General features: G+C 40.1%; 1 protein-coding gene across 1 annotated transcript; it reads left to right on the top strand.

Annotated features, from left to right (window-relative positions):
• Positions 1-2,692: 2,692 nt before the first annotated feature.
• On the top strand, positions 2,693-21,969 carry esr2a (estrogen receptor 2a). Its single transcript, XM_030771253.1, has 10 exons — positions 2,693-2,934; positions 7,135-7,703; positions 7,951-8,108; positions 8,713-8,829; positions 10,979-11,299; positions 13,972-14,110; positions 15,489-15,622; positions 16,362-16,542; positions 19,607-19,834; positions 20,104-21,969. The coding sequence occupies exons 2-9, from the start codon at positions 7,303-7,305 to the stop codon at positions 19,827-19,829; spliced, it is 1,674 nt and encodes a 557-aa protein (XP_030627113.1). The 5' UTR covers positions 2,693-2,934; positions 7,135-7,302; the 3' UTR covers positions 19,830-19,834; positions 20,104-21,969.
• Positions 21,970-22,290: the final 321 nt, after the last annotated feature.

Genomic DNA, 22,290 nt, shown 5'->3' with positions numbered 1-22,290 from the left:
TGTCTGATGGAGTTTATTGAGACCCTGATGAGACTCTGAAAAGCAGAGCCAGGTGTACTGGATAGGAGATGAAGGAATGAAAAACTGCAGGGTTCCCAAAACCCTGTTTTAGAGTGATGAAGAAGAAATCATCTCTTTTTTTTTTTTTTACCTCGCATTTCCTCTGGCTATTTTGAGGGCACTGAAACTCAAAAAATAGAAAAAACTGTGTGTAATACAAGTTTCAAATGGAAAGGATAATGCAATATATTTGTATAAAGGTATGTGTCCTCCATGTGCTCCCAGGGACTAGTTTATTAGGTACACTACACCTTTCACAAAAATAGGTTACTCACAAAGAGGATTGCATGGCTTGTTATATAAAGCAGGCATTTATGGATCTGTTTACTGTTTCACTGAATACTGTATCTACCTTTTCATGTACAATAGTGTCTAGAGTTTACTGAGAATGGTGTGACAAACAAAAAAATCCAGTTATTAGCAGTCCTGTGAGCTTGTTTTGCTTTGTTCATTTTCTGAATTTGCATTACTCCTTAACAACTCCCTGCCATGGCAACACCCCTCCGTCAATGTGGGAGGATGCAGGTGTTTTCTGAAACATGTAAAGCAAGCCATCATGTCCTCTACGCTGCCCAGATGACAAGCATTTCAACATGCACAACAAACGTTGTCTGATTTAATGGCGAAATGCATATGGACGCCCACACGATTTCCATTAGATTCACCTGGGGGGTATTTCAGAGAGCGAGTTTAGTGAAAACTCAGTTACTTAACTCAGAGAAAGCAGTAAATCTCCTAATAGAAGAGCCCTATGGCTTTGTTTTGATGGGAGAATGAAGCCACAGGGCTCTTCTATTAGGAGGTTTACGACTTTCTCTGAGTTAACTGACTGAGTTTTCACTAAATCTGCTTTCTGAAATACCCCCCTGGAACTCTGTAGGTGCCACACTGATGCTAGAAGCACAATGAAAAAGAGTATACTCTGTTTGACTAATGATTCTGCTCTTTGCACTGCCTGAGCTAAGAGTTTGGTCTTGATTCTAAACTTATGACCTCATAGATGGTATGCTGTGTAATTGACCAATGTGCCACCCAAGAGCCAGTCAAAAACAGCTTGTCTTATAAAAGAGATTGAAGAAAAGAATTGCACAAGTGGGCCACAGCTGGCAAATAACGTTGCAGTCCATCATCTGTGTACAGAATGACATCTCAGCACAATGCACAATGCATTGATCTTTGTGTAACAGGGATGACGACGCGTTCACTTGCGTCTGTTTCTCTTATGTGTTTCACTTAGGTGTTCTTATCATTGATTGTTAAGCCTTAGGGAAGTGACGCAACCAACGCGCCTTCCCAGTTTGGTATGATTTTCAAGTGGTGGGTTATGTTCAACAAAACGTGTTACGAAAGTTTTTCATTTGAGTTCATTCTTATGTATTGCAATGCCTTTATATCTTGCACATCGGAAAGAAGACATGTACAGCCTAGTGCAATTTGGAACAGGTGTACGTATTCACTCTACACGTTTATGAAGAAGGGAGTGGAGGACATGCAGTGTAGTTTGCGATTTATCATGCGTGCGTACGATAAGAATGTGTATGTTTCCAGATGTGTTTCACTGTCGTCCTCAAAAACACTCAGGGGTTGATTGCACTGTATCTTGTCTATTTTCAGGTACATCCTTGTGTTGTACTTTTCTTATTGGCCAGTTCATTGAGATTTTCAAGAGATTTCGTTTTCCTGTCGACGATTTGCGCCCAAAACGCTCAGTGATTGATTGTCCTGTATCTTGTCTACTCTCACAATAGCCATCGTTTCAGTTGTGAAATTCTGGCTTTATGTATCATCGTAAAACACAACGCTAGAGCAAGACTCACACTCAGCGAAATTTTGTCTTAAGACAAAAAGAAGTGGCGGCAGTGCGCTCGGACTGACAAACATTAGGAGCGGGAAAATTTGTCCCCGGACCCATGTGCCCATTTTGCCTCTGTTGCTCCCGGCTGATGGCAGCAATGTTATGTAGTGGGAAATGTTCGGTGCCTTGATACCATTTAAGCAAAGTTAAAGCATATCAGAATACTGTTCCTAAGCAAGCGCGTTCCTGAAGTTTCTCTTTAATCCTCACACATCTACCTCCAGCAGAATAATGCACCATGCCATGAAACGTGTGTTTTCTCAGGATGTTTACCTTATTTGAGTGGTTCAACCCAATAGAGCATCTTTGGGACTACATATATTGTGCTGTTTGCAGCATGACTGTAACTCAGTAATGTTTTGCACCAACCTCAACCAACGTACCAATTAAACATTTTCATACCCTGCGGAATTCAGACTGCTCTGGAGGCTTCGCAACAGTAGTCTTTTATCTAAGGTTTATACACACACGCACACACACACACACACACACACACACATTATATATATATATATATATATATATATATATATATATATATATATATATATATATTTTTTTTTTTTTTTTTTTTTTTTTTTTTTTTTTAATGCTGTCCTGTAAGTTCCTGATGAAGCTTTTGGCGGTGCGACTCCTGTGGTCACTAAGCCGTGACCGTGATAAGGAGGGGCAGTTAATTTGCACTCCAAAACACTGAGCGGTCGCTAACTTGAACGAAGAGGCAATACCATATTTCAGCGGGTGTGGTTAACGACATAGAGGGCCGTCCAATAAGTATTCCATGTCCGGTGCGGCGAAGACCTTCGAAAAGTAGCGAACAGTACGTTAGTTTGAGCTACGCTACCGTCAAAGCTTATAGACAGTTCCTCTGCGTCAGACAAGTTGGCGAACACTCTAAGGACAGCCAGTCGAATCGTTTCAAGGAGAGAAAACCGTAGTGGAACAGCAAGGGAAAGTTAATGCAGTGGATGTTTTTATGACTGGGGCTTTGCTACTGATTCACGGAGTAGTAGCAACAGGTAGGCTCACTCGCTGCTGTCAAGTAGGGTTTTATTTTCCATGTGATTGCGGTGACAGGGAAAAACAGAAATGTCTGTCTTATTTGCAGTATTCATTGTTATTTATTGTGTGTCTGTTGGTAGAACTTCTTGTTGACGTAGGTTACGAGTGTTATTTTGCATGTGTCATTATGTTGCCTAATTTTCACGTATTCTAATGTTGACCTCTAGGTTTTAAATGTCTGGGACATCTGTTATGGATTCACATGGTTTGGTTGAAGTCTTGATGATCGATTCCGCTTGTTATTTTCACATGCCAATGTTAGAAACAGTGGCATAATCCACGAATTATCTGCCATACAGCCGTAATATTTTATAACTCTATCAGACAAGGGCTAATTCAGAAGAAACCGTATTCCACATGGTTATCACTGGTATTAAAATTATAATTTGAATTGTAAAACTCAGCACGACAAATCTGTCGCAGTAGGTGGAACTACATTGGTGAATCGGAGTTACAAATTTACAGATTCTGAGATAGCTGGTGTTACTGTTGAGCAGTAGTTATTTCCCCAAAGTGACATATATTCTTCTTCCAGTTTGACAGGAATGTATAATAATGATTCTCTCTCTCTCTCTCTCTCTCACACACACACACACACACACAGACACACACACTACACGCGCAATGAGTATTTTTTTTCTTACATTTTTTTTTTTTATTTTGGCTTGAGAGACATAAGGTTAGAAATGTTATTTATGTCCATAATTTTGACATCTCTGTATGTTAGGAGAAATTCCAGTGCATTTCTAATGCGTTTCTGCATTTCCTGCGTTAAAAGGACACGAGTCCTATTCAACACTTCATGCTGTTTTCAGAGGAGATGCCAAAGAGGACGTGAAAGGCTTTCAGCTCCAGATTTAGCTAGCCCCTGATATCAGGGCATCTTAGTGTTATCCACTCAAAAGCAGCATATTTCATTAAAATATGAGACTCTGTACCAGTCTTAAATTCTTGAATTCTGAATAACTGAACTCTTAAAATGCATATTAACACTCTACCCCTTTCATTCAGAGTATGGGTTGCCTGAATGAACTGATCAACAGTAAGAAATAGGCCTAGTATTTTTTGTACCCTGAGGCATTCATGAATTCATGACTTTGTAGGTCGTTTGTAGGTTGTCATGGAGGCAGTGCTTTTCCGTGCATTCTATAGTAAAAACCTGCCAAACTACACATTATATTCTGATGGCTTTATATTCCTACTCATATAGATGTGTGAAAAACCATATCACACAGATCATTCATTTTGTTTCAGGTTCTTGCCACTTCCCATCAACTCTCAAGATGTTCTGTGCTCCCCCCACCCCCTTCGTCTCCCTCCCTCTCTCTCTCTCTCTCTCTCTCTCTCTCTCTTTGTCTCTCCCTTATCCTTTTCCGTCTCAGAGAAGGGAGGGAGTTATAGAGGGAGGGTTAGTTCCGTGGCCTTGGGCCTTCTTTTCGAGGGTATGTGTTGCTGGCCGGTGGCCGACGGCGCATACCACCAGAACAGGTCCAATGATGGCGAAAAGCTAGTTCTGAGGAGATGAAGAGCCCTCTTTCTCTATTTTTTTCTTTTCTTTTTTTCTTTCTCTTTTTCTCTCACACCTATTACCCATATCCTAAATTGTTCGTAGGATATGGATGTGGGAGTTAATGTGGGGAAGTGGAGGTTTTTTGATTCAGTAAAAGGTCAAAGTTTGTAAGAAAAAGGAAGAATTTCTCCATCTTTTCAATGCTGAGAATGAGTGGAGAGAAACTCCCTTTTTGAGTGCTTTGTTGGAATGCTTAACGAAGTATTGGGCGTATTGTGGCGATTCCCCTCCCTTTCCGAAAATCTGCCATGGACTGCCGAGGGCTTGTGGAGAACATTTATAGATGATCTGACCCCTTTGTTGCATTTCATCAGTCCAGATCTTCTACAAAGCTTTAACAACTTTAGTAATCACTTTATATGTTCCATGCATATGCATTGAAGTTATCTGAATTATTCATCCATCAAGCAGTTGTTAAATTGACTTTGTATTTGTTTCCATGCTTAAGGTTCTTCAGTAGTTTTTAAAATGATGATAAAATGAAGTATCTTAGATGTCTGAACATGAAATCTGTGCAAAGTCTAGATGAGAGAGAATTTTGGTCAGTGGAGAATTTTTGACTTTCATATTGTATTTATGTAAGTGACATTTGATTAAAAAAACACAGTGCACAAAGGAGTCAACTTTTGCCATCTGGATTGATGGATAAGTGGCATTGAGAGAGGCAGAACAGCTAGTTGCTGTTTGAAGACATCGGAGATGTTTTTCTTTACCTCATGTACTGTTAATGAGAATTTGAGAGTTAAGTCAAATAAGCGGTGGAAATCCGCAGTGGATGCTGGAAGTTTTCATATTCTCATTTTTAGTACAATAAAGTGACCCCTGTGGAGACAGCGACTGGAAAGGGCACCTGTACCGCCCCTCTTAGCTGCATACTCAGTGCTTAAGAGGTGAATGATGGGTTCCACTATTTGTTCTAAGCCTCACTGTTTGTTCACCTCTCTCTCTCTCCCTCTTTTTCTCTCGCTCTCAGCTAGTATGTTCCTATACCCGATGCCAGATCTTTATTGGCTCTTGGCTCCAGCTCCTGCACACGTTCAAAAGTCCTGGGCTGACTAAAGTCCATTCAGTTTTGGTAACCACATGAAAGACTTGAGTCAAAAATGATTCTGTTTTTCACTATATTATTTGAAACCATGTCAGTGATTTGACTGACAATTCTGAACACAGAGACCACCACGGATTCGTTTTTCTTGCTGAGGTTTGTGTTTCTCCTTCTCTCACACTGTCTCTTTTCTCCCTCTTGTGTTATAATTCTCCAGGATGTAAAATAGAAATCAAACCTCCTAGACTAGTGCTGACATGCAGATGAAAGTATCTTTTTTTGGTCTGTGTCAGTGTTCTGTTGTCTGTGCTGGCATAGAGAGCTCTGATTATGCTGCTGTTCCTTTGTTCCTATGGGCACCGTATAAGAGTCAGGTCTCAACAGAGCTGGGAAGTAAATTTTAGTGAAGGTAGAGGGAGATACATGGTAAGCTGAAAGTTGAGTCTCTCTCTCTCTCTTTTAAATCCTCTGTCTTCTAATGTGTAAGAGCAAATCATGTGGCCTTATTTGGTTCTTACAAGGACAGTATCTATGCTGAATGTGTTCAGGGTAGCCCATAACAATCCAAAGAATCATTAATGAATGAAGGTGCCTTTTGGTTTGAGATGTAGCACTTACGCAGCAAATAATTACTTTGGTGTAATATTTACATATTTAAATTATGAAAATTGATCCCTATTTTGGTTTTCACATTTTATTTAGCTCAGGGGCCTTTAAATTTGTATCTACCTTAGAGTAGAACTCTATAAATGGTACTCTAGTGGGGTACTTGAAGTCTGTTTTTCTCCTGTATCAATAGCTGTACAGATAAGAAATTCTAATTAAAATACTCAACATTCATTAGTTCTGAATTGAATATGGTAGCTCTCTACCCACCTACTGCACCTCAGAAATATTAAATCTTTTTTTTAATGCATGTAAAAAGTTAGTTCTTGCATCACTTTAATGCACATTACATAACAAGAAGTTCTGGTATGAATGATTGCTCAAATACTTTACATAATATAGTAGTTTTAATGGAAATGCAGAAGGTGATTCACATTGGTTAGTTTTCCTTTGCTGTGATAACTAAGAAATGCCCAGCAAAGAATTATTACATTTTTATCTGTCTTTGATAAAAACAAACCTAGCAAGCCAAATCTTAATTACCAAAGGTTTTTTTTTTATTGTAGTTGGCTGACTGCATTATGGGTTTAGTGAATACATGTTTACATCACAACATGTTCTTTCTGACTACCTGGGAATCTCCCATGTTCACCACAACAACCAGGGATGTGGGAGCTTACTGTTTTGTTTTGTTTTTAAACGATCTGTAGTGTAACTGCTTGGCTTTGGATATGCTTCTTTTTCACATTTCACTGAGAATGTTACACATCACAAACCCCACATGCAAGACTGATGGATAAGTATCATTGATTACACTGTCTGCACATTAAATGTTAAATTGTCTATTTTGACACATATATCTCCGTCTGAAAAGCAATGCACGTATTTACATATATCTGTCTATAGAGCTAACATTTTTCCCTCTCTTTCTCACAGTTTGAATTGAAGATCTGGAAGTTTCTCTCCTTCAGGATCATACCACATCTGGTTATGTTTGCCTCTGCATTCTCCTTATAATGATGCCCTAGATGGAGGCCTGGCCTTAGCCCCCTGTCAGTTCTGTGCCAGTCATATAATTTCTGTGTTTACTCTGAGTGGATTACCATGGCTGATTCTCCAGAGAGGGACCCTCCACTACTGCAGCTCCAAGAAGTGGACTCTAGCAGGTTGGCAGCACGTGTTCTCTCACCTATCTTTGGTACACCCTCACCCTCCCTGCCACTGGAGGGACACCCCGTCTGCATCCCGTCTCCTTACACGGACCTGAGCCACGACTTCACTCCTTTATCTTTCTATAGTCCCACGTTGCTGAGTTACTGTGCCCCCTCTCTCTCCGACTGCACCTCGGTGCATCAGTCACTTAGCCCCACCCTCTTCTGGCCCTCCCACAGCCAGGTCTCGTCATTGGCACTGCATCGACCACAGTCCTGTTCCCAACACAATCAACCATCCCACGGCTCATGGGCAGACCTAGTGGTCTGTGACCACGCCCAGGGGGAGGACAGGTATTGCCTATGAACACCTTCATTGACACAATATTTTAAGCATATGTCATTGTAAACAAACGTTGTAAACATTGTTCATTTCAAATTCTCATTTTTTAAGTAAGTAAATAGACTTCCCTGCGTTTACTCTCGTGTACTTGACGTGTACTTAATGTGTACTTAATAAAGCACAGACTGTACTCAGGAGTGAGCCATGTGGGGCAGGATTGTTTGGGTAACAAAGTGTCTTCCCACATCTCTGTTCCAGTAAACCTGTGGGAAAGAGGCCGGAGGAAAGCATCAGCTCTACAGCAGGCAAAGCTGACATGCACTACTGCGCTGTCTGCAATGACTATGCCTCCGGATACCATTATGGGGTATGGTCCTGTGAGGGCTGCAAAGCTTTCTTCAAGAGAAGTATCCAAGGTAAAGGCCTCTGCCTGTATCCTCTTGGATAACTCAGTTATCCTGATGGTTACACACGTACAGGTGTGCACAGACACACGCACATACACATTTTACAGTGGCATTTGTGCCCTGTCCTATGGCATTGTCTGTATGCGGAGCGCTCCCCTATTTGACTTGTTTACGTTTAGAGCTTGTTTACTTTTGTCACTGTAACCTACAGTAGCATTTGCTCAGCGTAAAGCAGTAATAAGCCAGGGCCTCTCCTCTACGTTTTTTCAAATGAGCATCATCTCACAGCTTTTACCAATCAATCAAAGATGTCTGAATCCCTCACTCACTTTCTCATCTCTCACTTGATCTCTTGTTCATTCATTCATTCATTCATTCACTGTGAGTTACAGTTGAAGTTAGTGACTATTTCTGTCTGTAACTTGGCCTTAAACTTTTTTGTTTGGTTTGTTTACACCCCTGCTCTAATGCTGATTCTCTTATATGTGTGTGTGTGTGTGTGTATATATATGTATAAAACATTTAACTTGACTAACGACATTAAAGTTGACTTGTTGAATGAATGAATTTTTGGAATTTTCACTCTTCCGGTGCCCTGCTTTCTCTTTGTCAGGGCACAATGACTACATCTGTCCGGCAACCAACCAGTGCACCATCGACAAGAACCGGCGCAAGAGCTGCCAGGCATGTCGCCTCCGCAAGTGCTATGAAGTGGGAATGATGAAATGTGGTAGGCTCTTACATTTCTCTCTCTCCCTCTATCCCTCTCTCTTGCTGTTTCTCTATCTGTGTCTCTCTGACACTCTGTATTATTTATTATTTTTCCTTTAGTTTGTCCATAGCTTGTCTCTCTCTCTCTCTCTCTCTCTCTCTCTCTCTCTCTCTCTCTCTCCCTCCCTCTCTCTCTCTCTCTCTCTCTCTCTCTCTCTCTCTCTGTAGACCATTACCACAGTATTATGACAGGCTGGTGAATGATCAGGCTGTGTTCTGGCTCTTTTTTGTTTGAACTTTGTTCTCTCTTATCATGAACTTTAGCTGTTGACATTCAGTGTCTCTTATTAAGCAAGAACATCCTTTGTTTGTGTAACACAATTTGTTATTGATGTGGGTGTGTATGGGTGTGTGTGAGTGTACGTGTGTGTGTAGGAAAAAGAGTGAGAGAAAGAAATGGAGATACATTGACTTTCATATGCACGTAAACTTAAACATGTGCAGTTTGTCTTTCTCAAACAGCTGTGTGTCCCAGCTCATGGTGAAAGAGTGTCGAGCATTTTTAAATATTCATAAAAACTCCTGATTGATATGTTGCAGCTCAGTGATTAGCACTACTTGAGAACTCTATACCATTCAGTGTTCAGCTGAAGGTATTATACAATGTAAAATATACAAAGCTACCTGCAGTTGTAGTTGGTGATGTGATTTTTTGAATAGCAAATAAGCAGCCGTGAGTCAGTAAATGAGGTGAAAGTGACTTATCCACCCGTGTTCACGTAGCTGTCCTCAGGGCCTAAGGTTGGAGAGAAACAGTACATCTCAGGAGATGGTGGTACCTCTGTTGATGTTGCTGTAACGCTCACCAGAGCGCAGCGCACAGGACGCTTTGTGATGTGTTTCTGTATGAGAACACAGGCTCTTTCGTGGTTGTGGGATGTTTAGGCCTTGTCCATGGATAATAACATAAAACTCTATGACTTTTTGTGCCTCTGTGAAGCCTGTGTGTGCTGTTTGGTACTGCTGCAATCGCATGTGACAATGCCACCAGTCAAGAAGGACATGTTCTATAGTGCTCTGCTAAAAGCTCACAATTACATGTTTTTTGGTTCTGAGTTTCTTCTGGTACTGCAGAAAGTGAGGTCTTTAAAATGATTTTTTTTTCCCCCATATGATTGCCCTATGCGTCACGGATCCAGACGTGGTTATCAGAGCTCCGTGTCTCGAGGAACCTAATGTATCACACAGTTTATAACATTGTCTTGTCAACACCGATCAGGATTCTCAGCATCTCACCTGAAGTTTACGTCCGGTTGTTTAGTCTTGCTGAAGTTCAGGGCCAAGCTGTTGTCAGAGTTCTGTCACCTTGTTGTCTGTAAGCTGTCTCATCATTGCTGAGAATGCAGTTAAGAGGTGAGAGTGTAAAAATGTCTGTGAACTCAGATGTGAGTGTAATGCTTATTGTGTAACAGTGTCTGCACTACCTGCTCTCTGGATTTTTGGGTTTCACCTTCTGAAAGGTTCCGCTCACACATTCAGCAGGCTTTAGCCAAAAACTCCCTGGTTTGCTGCAGGCTTTGATTTTGGGGGGTAACATTATGAGCCTTTGTATTCCTTTATAGTCTCTGTTGAGGTAGATGAGTAGCGAGATGTTAATATTTAGTGAATTTACTGGGTTTCTCTCTACGGGGTGAGATTACCTGCAGGGACCTGTGACATAGGCTTTTCTGTCTGCATTATATGAATTATTGTAAATGTAAAATATGAATTGTTAAAGTGTGCCATGCTGACAAATTATGAGTCAAACACGTTTTTGCTATTGATGCTGTTTGTTTTAAAATGTGTGTTGAGAATATTGTGAATTGTTGTGAATACTTTGTGGGCATAATATACCTCAGGGACGGGTAATCTTTTTTTCTAATGAGAGACAGATATGTCTACTATCTACTGTTTACAGTCAGAATATAATTAGCCCACTTCTTACCCTGTTCTGTCAGAATTTAAAGAGTCACTCATATTTCTGCTATTTTTGCCTTCCAAATCATACTCCTGGGCAAGGCTCATCAGTCTACAATGTCTTTAAAAAAATGTATGACATTTGACCAAGTGAACAGCAGCTGTGGATTTTAACAGATTAAATTGAATCACATAACCCTTGTCCCTGACAGGAATGCGTCGAGACCGTGGCGGTTACGGTAGGGGGGGTGCCCAGCACAGAAGGGTGGTACGGTACAGTGCCAGGGCAGGGCTGGACAGACAGAGACCAGGAGAAGGGAAAGATTTACCTTCAGTGAAGGTAAAGCAGCTGGTTTCCGCGGTGTTAAGCCCCCAGGAGCTGATCTCACGGATAATAGAAGCAGAACCGCCGGAGACCTACCTGATGAAGGACGTGAAGAGGCCTTTTACCGAGGCCAACGTCATGATGTCCCTCACCAACCTGGCCGACAAAGAGCTAGTCCACATGATCACGTGGGCTAAAAAGATTCCCGGTGTGTGTGCATATGTGTGCATGTGCGCGTGTGTGTGTGTGCATGCAGGTGTGTGTGTGTGTATGTACATGTGTGTCTGTGTGTGTACATACATGTATGGGTGTGTTTTGAATGTTTCATGTGTATCTAGGTGTAGACAAAAGGAAGGGATCAACAGTTATTACATCATTCCTTTGTCATGCCTCTCAACTGACACAGGAACCGCTGCATTTACTGGTTTTGTTCATTCACTTCAGGTCTTGGCATTGTTTTAGTAGACCTAATCTTACTAAAACGTTTGGACATTTTTACCAGTGTGCTCTCAAATAAATATAGGTCATTGAAACATCCTTGAAAGTGAATAGCTAAACATATGGTAATTCATATATTATAATCCAGACAAGGAAGGTCAAGGATGCAGGCTGCATTCATCAGTCTATCTCTCAGTCATTTTCAGTCTGTCATATTCACTAAAAATATTCCCCAAGGAGAGATAGTAGGTTAAAATCTTTTGATTGAATTGAGTAATTTTTTTTTTTTCTATGAAATATGCTAGTGCATAGTACAGTTCTTATACAGAAAGGTAATTTCTCCAGGCTTTGCTTCCTGTGCTCTCTGATGTTTTCATGGCCAGGGTGTTCCTCTTCAACTGGTTCATTCAAGGAAAGACTTATTTGAGGCAATTACTTTAGCCCTGGAGACCAAGGCATTGTACCTGTTTTTATTCACTGAAGCAGAGTGTTCCTCACTTAGCTACCAAGCTAGCCATGAGATCAGTCATGAATCATGAGTTGTTACCTACATGAGGAGGTACACCTCTCAACAGGCAAGCTCAGTTTGATACTAAAAGTGAATCATTATTAGATGTTTTCTTTTAAAGTCTGAGTGTTGCAAAGCTGAAAAGTTATCAGTATCGTATTAAAGTGCGTGCTATCATTGGTCTAAAAAGAAAGCATATTGTTTTCTAGGCTTTTCATTGGACAAAAATCTCCTTCTCTCTCTCTCTCTCCCTCTCTCTCTCTCTCTGTCTCTCTCTCTCTCTCTCTCTCAATGACAGATCCAGTGACTCAAGGTTAGTCACTCAGACTCCAGAATGTGTGTTAGTGGTCAGACTGCTGACATACATGTTGCCTACATAAGCAGCAGAACATTCCTATAAAATGATTGATAGATTCATTAAGAATATTTTCATTAATACATATTCACTCATTTATTTTACACAGTGATTTGGTATTGAAACTTACCGTTTCAAGTAGGCTATGGTAGAACCAAGGCTTGAATCTTGGAATATTAGGCCAATCTGGGTCCTATCCAGACTTCATAAGTTTGGAGTTTTGTTTTGTTTTTTTTTGTCTCATCCTTCTCTCGTTCCTCTGCCCTCTCCTGCTCCCCTTGCCTGAAAACTTTCCCTTTTCTGTCCTCCTCTCCTCTCTCTCCTCATCTGTCCCTCCCTGAGCTCAATCTTCCATCCCTAATCCATGTTCCCTCTCTGTCTATGGAGGTAAACAAACGCTTAATAATTATCTGGATTAATATAGGATAGTTATCTTTCAGTGATAGTTATAACTATGTTTTTTTAAGTGCTTGCTAAATTAAGTCCAGTGTTTCACTCAATAACGCAACAAAAGCCTGACTGCACCTGTGTATGTTACTCAGTCTAACTTAGCAGGTTTGCTGTGGGAAGTGAGTCTCTCCCGGTGTGTGAGAGAAGTACCAGCACGTTGCCGCAGCCATAGAAAAGTGTATGCCATTAGCGGTAGTCATATTGCTTTAGTCAGCCATAAAGTGTGTAGATAAGCTCAGGCTGCGGTATAGAAGTTACTGAAAGGGAAGAGAGCCGGGATAAGAGCTAAACTAACCCAGCTTGGACCTAGGAGAGTGAGGAGAGAGATGCGTCGTCGCCCCCCACATAACTAAATGCCTGCTCTGTTTACCAGCCATGTCTGTTTTTCTTTTCCTCAGAAAACACCGGCTCATTTTATTAGAGCTGTATAGGAGCGTCTGCTAAAAGACAATGTAATATAGTCAATTAGTACCGTTAACCAACTGAATTCTGTAATGCGTGCATGAGGGGTGGGGGCAGGAATTTGGGGTTTCAGTCACCAAGGCATTGGATTAGATGATTGATTGGTTGGACTGATTTTTTTTGCCCTGGCAGCAAAGATTTTGGCGTGGAAGGCCACCACTGAGAAATGTTACAAGCAGAAACACTGGTTTAGGTGTTTGAACAGGTCCACCAGTAGTAGAGTAGAATAGAGTAGAGTAGTAGTAGAGTCCTGTTATTTGGAGCTCATACGGTGTGTGTGCGTGCGTGTGTGTGTGTGTGTGTGTGTGTGTGTGTGTGTGTGTGTAACAGTATATTCTCCTCTCTCTAGGTTTTGTGGAACTTAGTTTGTTGGATCAGGTCCACCTGTAGTAGAGTAGAATAGAGTAGAGTAGTAGTAGAGTCCTGTTATTTTGAGTTCATATGGTGTGTGTGTGTGTGTGTGTGTGTGTGTGTGTGTGTGTGTAACAGTATATTCTCTTCTCTGCAGGTTTTGTGGAACTTAGTTTGTTGGATCAGGTCCACCTGTAGTAGAGTAGAATAGAGTAGAGTAGTAGTAGAGTCCTGTTATTTGGAGTTCATACGGTGTGTGTGTGTGTGTGTGTGTGTGTGTGTGTGTGTGTGTAACAGTATATTCTCTTCTCTGCAGGTTTTGTGGAACTTAGTTTGTTGGATCAGGTCCACCTGTTGGAGTGCTGCTGGCTAGAGGTGCTGATGTTGGGACTGATGTGGAGATCTGTAGACCATCCGGGAAAACTGATGTTCTCCCCTGACCTTATCCTCAGCAGGTACACCAGCCATCTGTCCATCCATCCATCCATCTTACTATTTGTCTATCCCTTTATCCCTCCATAATGTCCACTTTCAAATTTGAAATGATGCACATCTTTAAATAAAAAAATGTGGATATGTCTGTGTATTGTGTGCTGATGTCAAGGGGTTAGGTCAGATAAAGAATGCAGCTGCTGACTTCATGTATCTGTCCTGGTGTGTGCTTACTCAGGGTTATTTGAGGTAACAGAAATAATCGATCCACTAGTCCGTCAGCCTTGACATGCGTTAGTTTGGACCCAGCCACGTGTCAGTGTCTGTCTTCAGTGTTAATTATTGAAAACATTAAAACATGAACTCGGTCGGAAACCTCTCTGGCTAAACATTACCAGTTCATTCATGTTCGTTCACAACCTTCATTCAAATGCATATTAACATCTCATTTTCTATCCTACTGTGTCATATACACAGTAGATGATTTGTTATTTTTTAACAGAGGGGATGGCCCAATGGCCAACAGGGGAGATGGCCTAATGGTCACTGACGCTACTCCATAGAGTATATAGGGGGGTGGCGGGTTAACAAAGGGGATGCATTTTGGTCACTTTGCTAACAAGGGGCAAGGGGTATCCCCTACAAATAATCTGCTGCATATGCAGGTCTATGGGGTGTTTAGAAAACAGAGAAATAAGGTAACTGATGATTGACTGTGGCACATATTATCTCATAACAAAGATGTTCAATTTAGATCCAGATCGTTTGTGTGTCTGGGAATGAAACGCAAGTTACTGACACACTGAATTCACTCATGGTAGGAGTTTCCAATCTGAGACTGTGAATGGCCTGGTTGTAATTGTATCAACTGGAGTGGATATAAGTGGATGTAAGAGGGCTGCATCCCATTTTTCTTTCCCTGGTGTTTGAGAACTTCATGAAGTGTTACGCCTCATATGGCAATATTCACCAGACGCTGGCCAATACCAGCCCATTCAATGCAGGAGTGAGCAAAAAAATTAACCCCTGTATTGCTCACCAGTTAATACAAAACAGAAGCGCTGTGATTAGCTGATCTGTTTATTGCTCATTTTTCAAACACATGTTGTCATAGCCAGCAGCAGATTTAAATAAAAGTTTAAACAAATCTGTATATACTGTGTACATAGCACAGGATTTTCTCATATAATGTGTGAAAACACCCATTGAATGTTCTGAAGTGGGCCCAACGCAGTTTAACAGATCGCTAAGTGTTCCCACTATGTCTGTGTTTCTTTTTGATGGAATGGGAAACTTGAAGGTCAATGACAGAGACCTCTATTTTTATTATTTTTTCAAATACTTGTAGAGCTGATTTTCATGCTTCCGAATTCTTTTGCCATTGTGTTTGCTGTCGAACAGGGATGAGGGAAGTTGCGTACAAGGCTTTGTGGAAATCTTTGATATGCTGCTTGCAGCCACTGCTAGATTTAGAGAACTCCAACTACAAAAAGAAGAATATGTCTGTCTCAAGGCCTTGATCCTCTTCAATTCCAGTAAGTGTATGTGCTTTTGTGTGATGTTTAAAAGTTATCCCAGTCAAGTCCATTAGATGTGTGTGTGTATGTGTGTAGTAGATTCTTCATGTCATCAGGCCTGCAATTTTGAGTGTGTGTGTGTGCGCGTGTGTGTGCTTATGCTTGTGTGTGTGTGTGTGTGTGTGTGTGTGTGTGTGTGAGTGCGTGTGTGCTTGTGTGTGTGTTTTGGAACATAGTGCACCCTTGTCAACTTGGCTTTCCTCCATTGCCCCTATAATAAATTGTTTAATGTGGCTGGCCATAGCTCTTTGGGAAGCTTGTCGTTATCCCGCCTTTAAAAGAGGGGAGTACTGGCAAGAGCAGTCCAGAGAGAATTACTATCAAGTCTTAAATGTTTAATTGGAACACCCTGTCATGTTTTAGGAGTCATCCTCTGTTTCAGCAAACATATCCATTTCGATTATAATGGCTTAATAAATAATATTCAGGACTCAGCTGTCATTATGTATTTTAGCAAGACTGTGAGTGTTTTTTTCTTCCTTGTAAATTCCTTTAATCTTTCATTTGTGATGTCCTTGTGTGCTTTTTTTGTAGTGTGGAGTGATTTGTATTCGCTTCATGTCTGCTTTCCTTAAGCCTGATTCTCATGCTGCGTTTGAAGTTGATAACCCGTTCTGATCAGTTTAAAGTGTGCTTGTCTTGGGGTGTGTGTGTGTGTGCGCATTTCTTACTTGTGAGTCTGTGTGCACTGTTACAGACCTGTGTCTGAGTTCATCTGAGGGAGAGGAGTTACAGAGCAGGACAAAGGTGATGCGATTGCTGGATTCAGTGACAGATGCACTGGTTTGGGCCATTTCTAAAACTGGCCTGAGTTTCCAGCAACGCTCCACGCGCCAAGCTCGCCTGCTTATGCTGCTCTCCCACATCCGCCATCTGAGGTACAGCCAGTGCACTATTCTCTTCTGCGTATACTACCTACTATACTATTCTCTTCTACAATATATTACCTACCACACTATTCTCCTCTACAATACATTACCTAATACACTATTCACTTCTACAATACATTACCTACTACACTATTCTCTTCTATAATACATTACCTAATACACTATTCTCTTCTTCATACACTACCTAATACACTATTCTCTTCTACAATACAGTACCTACTACACTATTCTCTTCCATAATACATTACCTAATACACTATTCTCTTCTACATACACTACCTACTACACTATTCTCTTCTACAATACATTACCTAATACACTATTCTCTTCTACAGTACACGACCTAATACACTATTCTCCTCTACAATATATTACCTACTACGCTATTCTCCTCTACAATACAGTACCTAATACACTATTCTCTTCTACAATACATTAACTAATACACTATTCTCTTCTACAATACAGTACCTACTACACTATCCTCTTCTATAATACATTACCTAATACACTATTCTCTTCTACATACACTACCTACTACACTATTCTCTTCTACAATACATTACCTACTACACTATTCTCTTCTACAGTACATTACCTACTACATTATTCTCTTCTACATGTGAGTTTCGGTAAGATTTTTTTCAGTGGTCTTTCTGAGGCTGTGGGTTTAAAAACTCAAATTCACACAAAACAGAAACAAAAAGCTTTATTTCCCACTTCTCAAATATTCTAAAGTGATTTTATTGCCAAGCTGGCATCTCCCATTTAGAGCATTCCTCATCAGTCTCTCAATTTCTGTGTGCATAATCACTGAAATTTGACGTTTTCTAGTAAATTTGGCGCTTTGAGTTAAAGGAGAAATTGACTCTTGTTGACATGAGCCTGTGACAGTTGCTCCCTTTTCTTTAATTTGTAAGCGTAGTTTTCTGATATGTTATTTGAGAGGATCAATATTTACCAGGGCATTCTTGTTCACACCAGTTAGTGTCTTGGTAAATACAGCAGTTAGTGTCTCACTGTGCAAAAATCGCTTTACATTTGGCGTAAAAGATCAATCAAGGCGCTGATTTGTTCCACCTCCTGTGGGAGAGAATGTAAGCATTATTAATAATATGATTAGTTACCACTCAGAAAATCCTGCGCTGGCAAGGAATACGTGTTTTTACCCATTTGACAGTTAAAAAAAATAATCATCTGGAAATTAACTTTTGCTACAGCTGTGACCATCGACAATGTAAATCAATTTAGCTCTCACAGAATAATAGGTTGTTATAAAAAAATGGACATTTTTTAAATATATATATAAAAAAAACTATCCAAGTATTTAAAGCATGTGGGGCCTGAGATTAATCATGATGTGGACCCTTTAACTCAGTTTAACCTTATCTCTCTAGATGAGCTGTCCAAATTGGTGCACTCTGCTAAACCAGTCTCTTGCCTCCTTGATCCCCTACCTGCTAAACTTTACATTTCTTGGTCCTTGGCCCAACAATGCTAAACCTTCTAAATATGTCACTTAAATCTGGTGTTTTACTCTCCGTTTTTAAAACAGCCGTGATCAGGCCTTTACTTTAAAAACCAAACCTTGACCCTGAAGCCTTAAATAATTGTAGGCTGTTATCTAATCTCCCATTTCTTTCAAAAATACTTGAAAAAATTGTAGCTGCTCAGCTGATAGCCCATATATCCTCTAACAATCTGCTTGAAATATTTCAGTCAGGCTTCAGGTGTTTTCACTCTACTGAAGCCGCACTTACTAGAGTAACTAATGATCTTTTATTAGCCATGGACGCTGGTGCCACTTCTATTCTTATTCTGCTTGATCTGACTGCAGCATTTGACACGGTCGATCACACTATATTGTTTAAGTGCCTGGAAAATCAAATTGGCATTCGTGGCCTGGCGCTCTCTTGGTTTAAATCTTATCTCTCTGAGAGAAAGCAGTGTGTCCACTATGATAATGTGACCTCTGAATACTGTGAGCTTAACTGTGGTGTTCCTCAGGGGTCAGTCCTTGGCCCTCTTCTGTTATCCATTTACACGCTCCCTTTGGGTGACATTATTCGTAGTTACAACATTAACTTCCATTGTTTTGTTGACGATGCTCAGATTTTCTTACCTATCTAGCGCAGTGACTGCTTTGAATTGGCTAACCTTGAGGTGTGTCTTTGTGCTATTAAGGGTTGGATGTCTTCAAATTTCCTGATGCTTAACGCAGGCAAGACTGAAATGCTGGTCATTGGTCCCCCTACACATAAGCATCTTTTTAGCGATCTTACCCTAAATTTTGACAACTGCATCATCTCTCAATACTCTACAGCTAAAAACCTTGGTGTGATTTTTGATTCTAGTCTCTTGCTAGTCACTCATATCAAAAACACATCCAAAACTGCCTTTTACCACCTCCGTAATATTGCTAAAATTAGGCCCTCTCTGAGTATGGCTGATGCAGAAACCGTTGTTCACGCATTCGTCACATCTCGCCTCGATTACTACAATGTTCTGTACTCTGGCCTGCCTGCCTGTAGTACCAAAAGTCTTCAGCTGGTCCAGAATGCTGCTGCCAGAATTCTGACCAGAACAAGCAAGTTTAATCACATTACACCTGTCCTGGCTTCCCTTCATTGGCTCCCAGTTCATGCAAGGGCAGATTTTAAGGTCCTCTTATTAACATATAAAATTTTACATGGATTTGCGTTGGCCTACCTATCTGACTTCATTACACCCTATAACCCTCCTTGTACCCTGCTCTCTCAAGATTCTGGACTATTAATCGTTCCAAGAGTTAAAAAGAAGTCTGCTGGCAACCGAGCCTTTTCCTACCGCTCTCCCTTTCTCTTGAATGGTTTACCAACAGAAATTAGGGAGGCAACTACCTTTAAAACCAAACTAAAGACTTATCTATTTTCTCTAACTTATGGATAATATAATATTATTATTATAAGTGTTGTAATGAGTCCATGTGACATAGATGTAAGTAACTTCTACTTTAATGACTACATTGTCCCCTTATTTGTAAGTTTTCCTTAACTGTTTACTCTCTCCTCAGCAACAAAGGCATTGATCACCTCCACTGCATGAAGATGAGGAACGTGGTGCCACTGTATGACCTGCTTTTAGAGATGCTCGACGCTCATATCATGCATGGTTCTCGCTTGCCTCAGCGACCCTCCCATGTCACTGCTCCTGAAGAGAGTCCCAGACCCACCGCACCATTCTCCTGTCCCACAGTTGACCTCCAGGACCCTGAACAAACCAGCAAGAAAGTGTAACAGAGGTAGTCTGTACAAGTGTGACAGTCAAAAAAAAAAAGAAAAGAAAAGAATAAAGAAAGAAGGGCATATTATAGATAAATATTAAAATATGCATTAAATATTAATGCAAGTCAAGTTTAAAAATACCTTTATATAGTTGTTGGAACATCCCTGATACTGCTCATCAGTTATTAATTACAAAGAGTCTCAGAATTTGTTTTGGACTCTTTTTTTTAAAAGTTTGGCAGCTTATAATAGTTAATTATTATTTTTCTCTCCTCTTCTTCACCAGTTGTCTCAGGAGTTCTGGAAAGGGATCTCTTGTGTCCTGAAGATGGACTAAAACAATAAAGAGAGGCAGAAGAATGAAATTGGAACTGGGATGAAATAAGCTTTTGGTGTTTTGAATATTGCAGACCTCTGAAAACACAAGCCCTCTGAAATTGGATTCACTCTGGATCAAATGCTCTGTCAGTAACCTCCATGAAGTGAATCATGTGTGAAAACAGGGTTGTACACTTTTTTTTTTGGTCAAAAAGGTAAACATTGGTTGAAGTCACGTCGCAAATCTTCAGGTGTAGTATGCTCCCTCATCAAAAATAATAATAAAAAAAAAAAAAACAGAGCATCTGGTGCAAAATGATTATAATGTAGAATGAATAATTTTACCATGGGGGAGGGGGGAGACTGGAATAAATGTGATTGAATCTTCCTTTTGTACTGAGTAGGCAGACATGACATCAGCCTTGGTTTGGTTACTCCCTTATTACCATACATGACAATCAAAATTGAAAAAGAGAAACTCTTCTGGGAGACCATCCTAATCTCAAAATTATTATAATAGATCTCAATGGCCTGTCGCTAAGAACAGTCAAGAGTTTGATTACCTGCCCCTGAATTATACTTCTGGACTTTCATCACTAATGCGTGCCTACATCTTTCACTTAAATACACCAGCTGTACAGAAAGAGGAGGTGGTTCTGTTTAACACAGATGTTAATAAAGAAAAAAAAAACCTCACCCACATTTCTGCTGTGGAGGCTAACCCAAAGAAAAAGGATCTCATTTTTCTAGCTTAGATAATACAAGGGTCTAATATTTGATGTCAGAAGTTTCCCAGATGAGGTTTTTTTAATTTTTCATTTTTTTTAGATGTAAACATTATAAAGGTCAGTCTTGGGACAGGTGGTATCCTAGTTGTTGAAACATCTCTACCTTTAAAAGTGTTGATATCCACACGGATTGTTGTTGTTTTTTTTTTAAGGGTTAGTGTGCCGATTAATTCATCTCTCATTAACTTTGATTACACTCAAAACAGAAGGATGGCAGTCACCAACGACTTTTAGGAGTAACTGTTCATTTTAACAGTGGGTAAATTTGTAAATGTATAGATATTTTGGTAATATTGAGACGTGTATTTGTTGCTCTTGAACACAGGGCCGAATTTAAGTTGATCATCAAGAACACACCTACAACTTGTCAGCTAACTGTCATCCCTAAAACAAACCATTGCTTTAAAACACCTTTTTAAATTCACAGCAAAAATGGAATTCAACTAAAAAAAAATTTACATTCAATACAGGTTGAACTTAATACATTTAACTGAGAAGTGATTCTTTTCATGGCTTTTAAAACAGCAGTTGTAGAAACCAAGCTTTAAGAACCAGGAATAAGCCATATTTGTACACAGCCAATCAGAGAACATTTGATTAATTCTGTGTGAACCTTTTAGCAAACTTCTCAAGTTCTACCATTCCTGCCTCTGCAGGTCACTCTGCATGCAGAAAAACAGCTGGACCTATGGTGTTCAAAAACACACGGTTTCTGTGTGTACGCCTTCCTGAAACTGAGGAACTTTTTGTAAATAAGTCCTTGAGCATACAAAATTTCACACCAATCCCTGTTTTTTTTTCTAAACTGTGCTGCAGCTTTTGCACTTTAGATTTTCTGCAATCATCTGTCCATTCATCAGAAGGAATTAAATCACAGAGCAGGATATCTGGTTCATTTGGTTAGCCTGTCTGGTTCTGTTTTCTGTGTGTGATGGTAAAATAAAAAGTGCAAAATTTCTTCTTTCAAAATGTTGCTTGTTTTTATGATGTATTTGTGTTTGCTATGCAGACCCACCCACAAGAGTAATAAAACTGTCATATGGAAAGTACATGACTTGGAAAAGATCTTTTTCAACCTTTAATTAGTTACATCCATTTTGTTGAGTCAGATTGACTCATACAGTCTGAAACTACTCAAAATAATCAAAAAAGCCAAAAAATGCTGATTTTGATTTACAAGATTTTAACTCCCATGGTCATTCACAAGGCAGAAAAAACAAGGATATTTTTACTTCACATACCTGAATAATTGTTCATTGGGCACATTTCATATCTGTAAAACAATCCGATAACACTGTGTGAAGCCTGCAAAGTCATTGCTCTCCATCAGGTCTTCACCATCATCCAAATGACAAGAATGCATTTGT

The sequence above is a fragment of the Chanos chanos genome, chromosome 4 (genome assembly GCF_902362185.1).
Source record: "Chanos chanos chromosome 4, fChaCha1.1, whole genome shotgun sequence".
NCBI lineage: Eukaryota > Metazoa > Chordata > Actinopteri > Gonorynchiformes > Chanidae > Chanos > Chanos chanos.
This window is presented reverse-complemented; position numbering and strand designations above follow the sequence as displayed.